Below are 9,291 nucleotides of genomic sequence, written 5' to 3'. Positions count from 1 at the left end.
ACCGGGGCGGCGCTCACAGGCGCTCGACCGCCCAGAAGCTGCACTATCAACTGGTTCTGGGCACGGAATGCAACGATGTCCATCATCAAGGGTGCCAGGCGCTCTACTGTCGCACTAATTGACGTATTGGTCCGCTCGACGTCCAGGAACTGCTCCGACAGAGCGCGATAATTCTCTACGCGAGGCAGTCGGTGCACAACGCGCTCCAAGCTCTCAGGTTCTTCTGCACAGCGGTATGCGACCCCAGAATAATGCTCGACGGAATCCCGATTGCGATGGATATCGTCCTCGAAAGATTGATGAGCATCGCGAGTCACCGAACGGCGATCGATCTGGTCGTCATCGTCCGCCGCTGGCTCTCCCCGACGAAAATGCGCTCAAGCACCTCAAAGTCTCTGCAAAAAACGTCCTTAACGACGCAATTCACGCGCTCAGCTTGACCATCGATCTGCCGATGGACCGCTGTTGACATATCCAGCTTAGTTCCCAGCAACTTGATATTGTCGACCAAAACTAACTTCCCGGTGAGGCGTGGATCTTTGTCACAGACAATTGACTTCGGAGGCACATGTTGTCAAAAGACACGACCCACAAATAGCATCGATGTACCGATACTGTCGATGTCGTCCAGCACCGCCGCATGATGAGTCGTCTTGCTCAAACGGTCGACGAAGATCACGACGCCCGTGTTGCCCGCCGAGTCCTTCGGCTGGCCAAATACAAAGTCCAAACTCATAGATCACCAGCATCCCGAAGGCACCGGCAAACTGGCCAGCGTCGCCGCCGCATTCGGAGAGTGTTTGATCCTTTGACAAGTCTCACACGTGCGCACAAAGATGCTCGTCCAATTGTAGAGCTTGGATCACCAAAAGTGGCAACTCACAGAGCTGTAGGTATTTTCCCGACAGAGATGACCACTGAGTGGGGTATCGTGAGCCTCATAGTGAATACGGTACTTCAAACACTGATCGAGAGGAGCCACAATTTGTGGTGTATCCGTCGCGTCGGTGCTATAATACAGCAATCCAAATTTTAATGAATATTGGTGCAACTGAGCACGCAGACACGACGACAATTTCTTGTCCGCTTCTTGATCTGTGTGACAAAGCATCGGCTATAGCATTCTGCTTTATTGGCTTATACTTCACCTTAAAGTTATATTCCGCGATGGAAGAGAGCCACATGGCCATCCTCTGCGAGAGGTGAGGCGACTGAGTCGGAGTGCGTAGTGACGCATGATCTGTGTGGATCACGATCGGCTCGGAGCCGAGCAGGTACACCATGAACTTGAGAAGTGCATACTTCATCGCAAGTAATTACTTGTTATGGACTGGGTAATTTCTCTCCGCAGCTTTAAGCTTGCGAAATTCGAGTGCGATCAGCCGATCTTGCCCTTCGGCGTCTGCTTTCAGCAGTGCACAGCCGATGGCAAAGTCCAAAAAAAAGTCACACATGATACTGAAAGGACGATCAGAGTCTGGTGACACCAGCATTGGTGCATGAGAATGTTTTGACTTCGTCTAAAGCCTTTCGATGCTCAGTTCCCCGATACAATTCCGAATTCTTCTAGATTCGACAATGGCCGTGCAATATCCGCATAATTTGCGCTATACTTTGCAAGTAGTTGGCGAAGCCAAGCCACTTGCGCAAATTCTTTTAAATCTTTGAAACCGGCCAGTCTCAAATGGCCTTGACCTTCGCTCGAAGGCCGCACTTCCCAATAAAGCACCCAAAAAGATATTTTCTTCGGCGCCGAGGATGCACTTGTCAGTTCTGTACACAGCTTTTTCGTGTGCATGCACTCGACAGCCGCTCTTAAATTGACGATCTGGATTGCTTCATTTGTCCTCCCGTGCTCCGCTCGACTGCGGACGAAGATGTCGTCGAAGCATGTCTGTGCAAACGTCCGGTCGGGCCTGAGCAACTGCGTCACAAGACGATAAATTGTTGCTGGTGCATTTGACAGCCCTTGGGGCATCACCAGCCACTACCCAGAGTATGCCGCTTGGAGCACTTCTAGAATGCTTTTCTAGGAATTGGCGTTTGTGCAGGAATGGTGGCAGCGTTGAGCTTATTGTAAGCGTGAACAATACGCCATTTGCCGTTCGGCTTCCAAACACAAAACCTGGGTGTTGAATGGGGAGACTTGCTCTCACGTACCATTCCTGCGTCGTGCTTCGCATGGAAAAAGGCGTCAATGACGTCGCACTGCTCCTTGGGCAGGGCCATTGGCTTGTTACGCAGTATTTGGTTTTCGGAACCAAGTCGATCTCATGACGCACACCTCGGTCCGGAAGTAGGACCGACGGCGGGTCTGTAAAGATGACGTCTTGAAATTTCTTTAGGGATTCCATAGGATCGACGATCCACTCCGTACATTCAGCACTCTATTGGCATCTTCCAAGACAGCTTCATCCAAAAGCGATGACGACTTCATCTCCTCGTCCGGTCGTACAATGACCACTTTGGCTAATTTGCCTGCCTTCAAGGCACCGCCGATTTCTACTAAGGACATCTACTCCAGCTTAAGAAAAGCATCAATCGCAGAAATAGCCTAGAGGGTGACGTTGCCGTCTTCCTCCACCGTCATACCGTATATAGCTATACGCTATACACCCGTGAGCCATGCTCGGGACTCGTGTCCGATACCCTTCGGTGTCCGACCACTCGGATACTCCGATCTCCAGCTCGTTGACCGTCTCGATCCAGTGCCCGCGCCAGAGGTGCTTTTGCCTCCTAGCAGAGGTGGGTTCATGAATCGCCAGAGCCCTACCAGGAGACAAGCGCGCAGCGCCCAAGGTCTTCGACCTCCAGACTATCCATGGATCACGGTGTTCCAGCCATGCCATACCAAGGATGGGGTCATACCTTAAATCCAAGTCTAAGGCTGAGAGCGTTCACGCTATCGAAGTTCAAAAATTGACACAGAGGTCCACAGGGACCTTCGGCACCGTGACATATGTCCCCGTCACCAAGCAAACAGTGACGATGTCACTCAACCACGCCTTCAGCGCCTCAGCATACAGCTGGCTTCCTTCCATTGTGGGGCGTCGAGCATGATGTCCCGACACCCCGGAGTCGATCAGGATCTTCCATGGCCTCTCGAAGCTGTTCACGGTCGCTTCCTTGGCCAGCAAGCCCAGCTTGTATACACATTCCGTGTTAAGAGCACGGAGCTCGTCGGGGCTGGACCTGCTGACCTCTACCTCATTGAGGTACAACAGAACTCAGTGTTTCCCCCAGTAGACTACTTTGCGCCTACTGGGTGTTGTCGACAAACTTGAAGACTGGTTAGAAGCAGGACGTCGATTCGATTAAATTTGACGCGCCTTGTGCGGAGAAGAAGGTGACGGGAGTCTCCACAGATAAACAAGTTTCATTACACTTTTAGGGGGTGCTTTCCTATTTACTGTTACCTATACTATGGACTTGATATGTATTTGCAGTTTTTCTATGGGGCCGAATTATCGGTCAATCAGTATACTGAAACCAAGTCAAAATGAAAACATGGTATAACCAGCTTTGACACGTTGTCAGGTGTATGCTTGGGCGTCTTGTGGCTCAGCGGTCAATAATTGATTTGGGATCAGTTTGGTCCCTGGATCAATACCGGTCACCATGTAATCATGGTAAATTAAAACCCGACGGTTGGGATCCGAAAACTCGAGGGTTGGGAGTCTACCAAACCAAAAGTTGGAAAGCTTGGGGTAATTGTCGCGTGCAAGCGCTTCTTGGGACTGATAACATAGTCAAGCATCTGGCATATTCCAATCTACCTTCGGGTAAGTCTCAATACAGTCAGGCTTGGAGCTTGACGGGTGGAACTTGCCCTCACCCATGTATAATTCCGCATAAGCCGTTTCAAGGAGCCGGATGGGATTATTCCCTGTGTACGTTCCCGGTTGGCGTTCTCGACTTGGTGTGTAGCTCTACTGGGTTGTCCTCCGATGACCATCTCAGTCCACAAGATGCTTAGTCATTGGGTGTTGCTGGACTCGTATCAAAATCTATATCTTGTATTAGCTGTTTAAGCTGACGCAAGACGAGTGTAGAGTGACGATGGCTTTTTGCTTGCAGTTCATGTTGGTACGCGTGGAGGTGAAGCTTTTATTCGAGACTTGGTCATGGAACCGAATCTCAATGCGATGCATCCATATGCAGCGGGTTATAGGCTCTCGCACAAAGTTCAATACCACAAAGAAAAGTAAAACCGTTCTTTTCTCTGGCTTCTTGGGTAGGCTGGAGTCTGGAGAAGTACACGAGTGTTCCCCAGGAAAGCTCGCATACAAAACTTCTTCGGAGAAGCTGGAGAAAAGGGAGCCATAACCGTGAGGCAATGGGGCAAATCCAGAACAGGTGCTGGGGGTCTCAAGGTGTTTACAGTCGAAGTGAGAAGTTGTCTTGGTGTCTTGGATATGCTGGAATCGATAGCCTAAATACAAGGCGTTGTGTTGGAGTCGGAAAAGAAAGTCAGCATAGACTGGGAGGAGATGCTTGTTTAATTTTAGGTCTCGTTTTCAGAAGTCGGGTCCAGGGGCTTTCGAGATAACTAATCGCTGATATGGCAACGCAGGAGGCTTGAGAGATTTAAGCATGCTCCGGGTCTTAGCAACTGTAAGGTCCTCTAGGTGGTGCTCTCCAATAATCCAGTCATGGAAAGCACTTGCAAATACTTGACTTGGACGAGGGCCGTGGGGTAAATGACGGAGTACCCGAAGCGCAATATCGCAGTCTACGAGAAAGTATGTTATACGCTCTTGAATCACCTGGACGTTAAATCGCTGTAGCAAGCGACGCCGGCGTAGGTGTATTACCAGAGAGACCGTATAAATCTTCTGCCGTATAGAGCTGGAATTGGACGAGTCTCTGTACGAGTGCCGAGGGTCTTGTAGCTAATGTGCGATCTTGGCTTCCATGTCGTATTATGGCGTTGTGCAATAACGGCATAGACAATAAGTCGAGTTTGCTTGTACTGACTAGTATCTTGGGTCTCAACTTCGTATGCCACACAAACAGCACCTGGTGCCAAAAGCTGTTTAGAGCAGACCAGCGATTTTAACGTCGAGTATTGGCGTGTTGGGGCTGGTAGTTACCGGAGCATGTAGGATATCAAGGGGCCGGCCCCATGGCGCCATTGCCTGGTGAAAGACCTCAACAATAGGGGACACCCAACTGGGAAGTGAGTGATGGTATTTTCGCACATTATTAATCACACGTACAAGTGCATGTATTTGTAGTGCGTTCACAGAGTCCTCGATTTGTGTGAGACCGAGACCTCCTTGGGATCTTGGAGAGTACCACCAGTCTGTAGCCAAGACAGCTGATCAGCTGGAGCTCGGAGTGCTAGAGTCACTTAGAAAGGTCGCAATGCAATTCTTGATTTGATCTTGGAAACCGGATTGCGGGATGTGACATACACTGGCTGTGTACCAGAGCGTTGGTAACACAATTTGCTGAAGCAAAGTCACTCTGCCGTTTAAAGTCCTTGCGCGGTGTTTCCACACTATACAACGGAGCTGGATATTGGCAATGAGATGGTGCAGCTGATCTGTATTGGAGAGTCGCGGTCCATATCGAATACCGAGAAGGTTGGCTTCATTAGTATTGTCTGTGACTTGGACCCCGAGTTGTTGCAGCTGGGCATGGAGTACTTGACCTTCGTTTGTCCATTCTTGAAAAGGTAGTATGACAGTCTTGCGTGTGTTCAGTTTCATGCTCACCGCCGAGCAATACTCTTGGACACGTTGTAGAAACTGAGGAACAACAGAGAGATCATTGAGAGGCCATGTACAGTCACCTGCAAAGCTGATAACTATGTGTGGTTCCTCTGAAGCTGGTAGCTTGCGACCATGGGGTTTGAGCTGGATTCGGAGATAGCTCAATAGTTGCTCAATGTAGATTACGGGTAACGCCGGCGAGAGTGGATCACCTTGCCGAACTCCTGCACCCAGTGCGAAATGAGGCAATGGAGCACCATTAAAGAGAATCGATACAATAGTGTTTCGAGTCATAACTGGAGTACATTTCCGGAAATTTGGACCAAACTTAAAGTGCCTCAGTATCATCTCGAGTGCATCCCACACAACACTGTCAAAGGCTTTGGCAAAGTCAAGTAGGATTGCTCCTGCCATTTCTTGATTGCTTCGGAGGAGATGTTTGAGAGATCGAAACAGGAGATGCGCAGTACGAATATCACGTCCTGGGACACAGCCATATTGGTATGTATGGAGCAACTTGGGAAAATTGACTGTAGCCTTCTAGATAAGATTTTTGGTCCGAGATGGCGTCAATATTCAATAGCGTGATTGGCCGATAGTTACTGGGTACATGTCGGTCACCGCTCTTGTATAGGAGCGAGATATGTCCTCTTCTCTGGAACTTGGTTATTTTGCCGAGCTGGAATTGAGACGAGTATACAACGTCTAGTATCTTGCTCCAAAAAGATGGATATCTACCAGGTAGTACGCAAGCGGGAGACCATCTGGACCTGGGCCTTGCTTGGTGTGGTGTGTTTCAGTGCATAGTGGAAGTCGTTCGCAGTGAACGAACTATCTAGCATGTGCTGGTCTTCCCCTTTTAATCCAGTCTTGGTGTGCTGGAGGATTCTTGATAGCTTGAGTGGGTTCCACTTTGGCTTTGTATAGGAGTACTCACTAGATAGCGAGCAATAGTTACCACTCCCGTACCTATTAAATTCTTCGCACACAGAATTTAAGTCTTCTGCCGATTATACTGGGATAGTGGTCTTGTGCAGGAGCGTTGGAGGTCGAAAAATACTTGGTACATTTTTCTGTCTGGTACAGGTCAGAAGCAAATTTTTGTCTGGACTTGTGGTGATCTTCTTCTTCAATATGTGCTCGTAAGGTTTGCTGGAGCGAGCTCAGAGTTGTTGACACTTCTTCACACGGGTTGGGATGCTGAAGGTGCTGAAGCTGAGTGATGCGCAGATGGAGATCTTCTTTCTCGATTTGCCGTTTGTTCTTATTACCATTGAATAGCTGGCGTAAGTAGACGCAGTCTTGGCGCTTGTGCTCGTCGAGTAGGCATCCTGGGTTGTAAGTCGATTAAATAATCAGGTCAGTTGATTCTGCCATTTTCATCAGGGACAACTTCAGGTATTCTTGGGCTTCGGGTTGTTCGATGACCCAGCTTGGGCATCTCCACGGTGCTCTTGTTCTCGGCTTGAATAGTGCGGAACCGAGGAAGAACCCGATTCCGCAGTGGTCGGCATTATTGGGCTGGTGCTTCCAATCATGTTTGAGTTGATTGAGATGCCGGCTGAATATATTGGAGCTTGATAGGACGAAGTCGATGCAAGCGCTTCGGTTTGGGCTGGTAGATTCGCGAACATGGGGGTTTTGCAGGCGCCAGGAATCAAAAAGATTACGAGCCTGCATCCACTCTAGGAGCTCTTGACGACTCTCGCGACGGGCTCTGTTGTTGGTGTGGACTTGATCGAGCTGGGTCGAAAAGACGGTATTAAAGTCTCCGAGAGCTAATTGTATGGCATTATCTCCGAAATGTCGGTGGAGACTATCAAAGAAGCTCGGTCGGCCGGAAGGGTTCACTGGGGCGTACACTGCACGTATATAGGCTGGAGAATTATCGAGTGTACCTTTGAGCGCGAGTACCGTGAGAGAGTGTCTGGGTCACTCACTTGGGTTTCCGTGATATCTTGGATATCTTGAACCGGACAGGTGGGGGTGAGTAAAATACCTACTCCCGCCTGCCCGGTTTACATGTTGGAATGGTTGTGGGACCAAAAGGCGATATTGAAGCTCAAGGTCTTTTTCCACAAAAAGTCTGCACGCTTGAGGTAAGCTAGGTTGGTGAACTTGGTTTCTTGCAATGCGATAATGTGAAACTTGGATGAAAAGAAGTTGAGAGTACTCTGAGTGACTCGGTTAAACCCGTTCAATGATAGAGATGCCCCGTAGGGCCTAGTCTACATTAGAGAGAAGGCGGGCTGGGAAAGAGGGTCCTGCGCAGCTCGCAGATCGAGGTTAAAGCTCACTTGGGAAACGCTTATTAGCCAATTGCTTCATAAGTTTGGGTCGGAGTAAATTCAGTAACGTTGTATCATCTCATAGCAATTAAAATGTATGCTGAAGTCTCTGGGCCAGAGCCTGCGAAATCGCACACACTTTAAATGGGTCGGAGTAGATGCTTGGGGCCACCACTTGTAACAATAAGTCGAATTCGGCGATCCAGACTTCCTGCCAGAAAAGCGCTTGATTATGGTTGAGACACTGTATGAGCATCGTCTGGTTATCTTCGAAATGTTAAGGGTTGAACACAGCTTAGATCTTGTCTTCGAATGTCTCGAGTTCTGGTAGCAGTTCCTGTGAGCTTTTTGTCCGTCTGGTATCAGTTCCTGTGAGCTTATTGTCCGTAACAAGGCGTGACCGTAGAACTTGCCCATCATCACCTTGTAGTTGCTCGGGATGCTCGTGTCATAGAGCGGGCAAAAATGACTTGGCTGGCTTTTAACCGCGACTATGTTCATCTCAGGATTGGATTTTTCTTTAATTTTTTTTAGGAACTCCTGGATGTAACTGCACAGACTCTCAACTGATATCGATTCAACGTTGTAGTCAATGGTTGTGCGCTGCACCTCGATCTGACCTTCCACTTGGGTTACTTGCGATCGGATAGGCGAGCGATCTTGATTATGGAGGGTGACGTCTATATCCGGAGAGATAGGCGCCTCTTCCGAGACCAGCGTAATCCACTCATACACGTTGTGAGATGCGAATAGTGGATAGCTGGCTTGAGATGGTGGCAACAGAAAGACTAGTGCCTGATCCGCTGGTACCGATGAAAATATTATATTATTGCTTCTCTCGATCAGATGATACGCATTGCATACATCTGGGAGAGGTGGAATGGGGATGAATGTCATCTGTTTGGAGGTCCACATCGAGGACGGTTCGACAGACAACGAGGTCATATCAGAGTCCGACCCCATATCGGCATCTGAGTCGCCTCCAGTCTCCGCTAAGGTGGTTGATTGTAACTCTGCGTTAGAGAGAGCATCGCTACTTTCTTAGGTAGCCAACACATCTTCGCTGGGTTTGTTCTTGCGCCGTTCCAAAAAAAACGGTGGGGTCTTCTTATTATAGGCTTGAATACGGTGACTGACAACACAATAACCAGACGCAGTGAACAGGATCTGGCGTAGCGGCTCTTTGCCTTCGATCATAATATCCGCGGGGGGGGGTCTTTCTGGTTAAAGTAGACCCTCCTATTGCGTGAGTGTAGTCCGTTGGCGGTTCGGGCTGGGGTAATGAG

At 49.1% G+C, this 9,291-nt stretch overlaps 3 protein-coding genes across 3 annotated transcripts; 1 reads left to right on the top strand and 2 right to left on the bottom strand.

Annotated features, from left to right (window-relative positions):
• Positions 1 to 3,541: 3,541 nt before the first annotated feature.
• Positions 3,542 to 3,976, top strand: PHALS_01588 (uncharacterized protein; the record flags this gene model as incomplete). The annotated part of the gene is made up of 1 exon (XM_024716008.1): positions 3,542 to 3,976. One exon carries the CDS (start codon positions 3,542 to 3,544, stop codon positions 3,974 to 3,976), a length of 435 nt encoding a protein of 144 aa, XP_024581649.1.
• Positions 3,977 to 4,517: 541 nt separating this feature from the next.
• PHALS_01587 (uncharacterized protein) lies at positions 4,518 to 5,135 on the bottom strand (the record flags this gene model as incomplete). Its single annotated transcript, XM_024716007.1, has 3 exons — positions 4,518 to 4,835; positions 4,943 to 5,032; positions 5,094 to 5,135. 3 exons carry the CDS (start codon positions 5,133 to 5,135, stop codon positions 4,518 to 4,520), a joined length of 450 nt encoding a protein of 149 aa, XP_024581648.1.
• Positions 5,136 to 8,268: 3,133 nt separating this feature from the next.
• Positions 8,269 to 8,968, bottom strand: PHALS_01586 (uncharacterized protein; the record flags this gene model as incomplete). Its single annotated transcript, XM_024716006.1, has 2 exons — positions 8,269 to 8,361; positions 8,429 to 8,968. 2 exons carry the CDS (start codon positions 8,966 to 8,968, stop codon positions 8,269 to 8,271), a joined length of 633 nt encoding a protein of 210 aa, XP_024581647.1.
• Between the last annotated feature and the right edge of the window lie 323 nt (positions 8,969 to 9,291).

Source organism: Plasmopara halstedii, assembly GCF_900000015.1.
Source record: "Plasmopara halstedii genome assembly, contig: Scaffold_1561, whole genome shotgun sequence".
In the NCBI taxonomy this organism is placed as follows: Eukaryota; Oomycota; class Peronosporomycetes; order Peronosporales; family Peronosporaceae; genus Plasmopara; species Plasmopara halstedii.
Note: the sequence above shows the minus strand (reverse complement) of the source record. Positions and strands in the feature narration are given on the sequence as shown.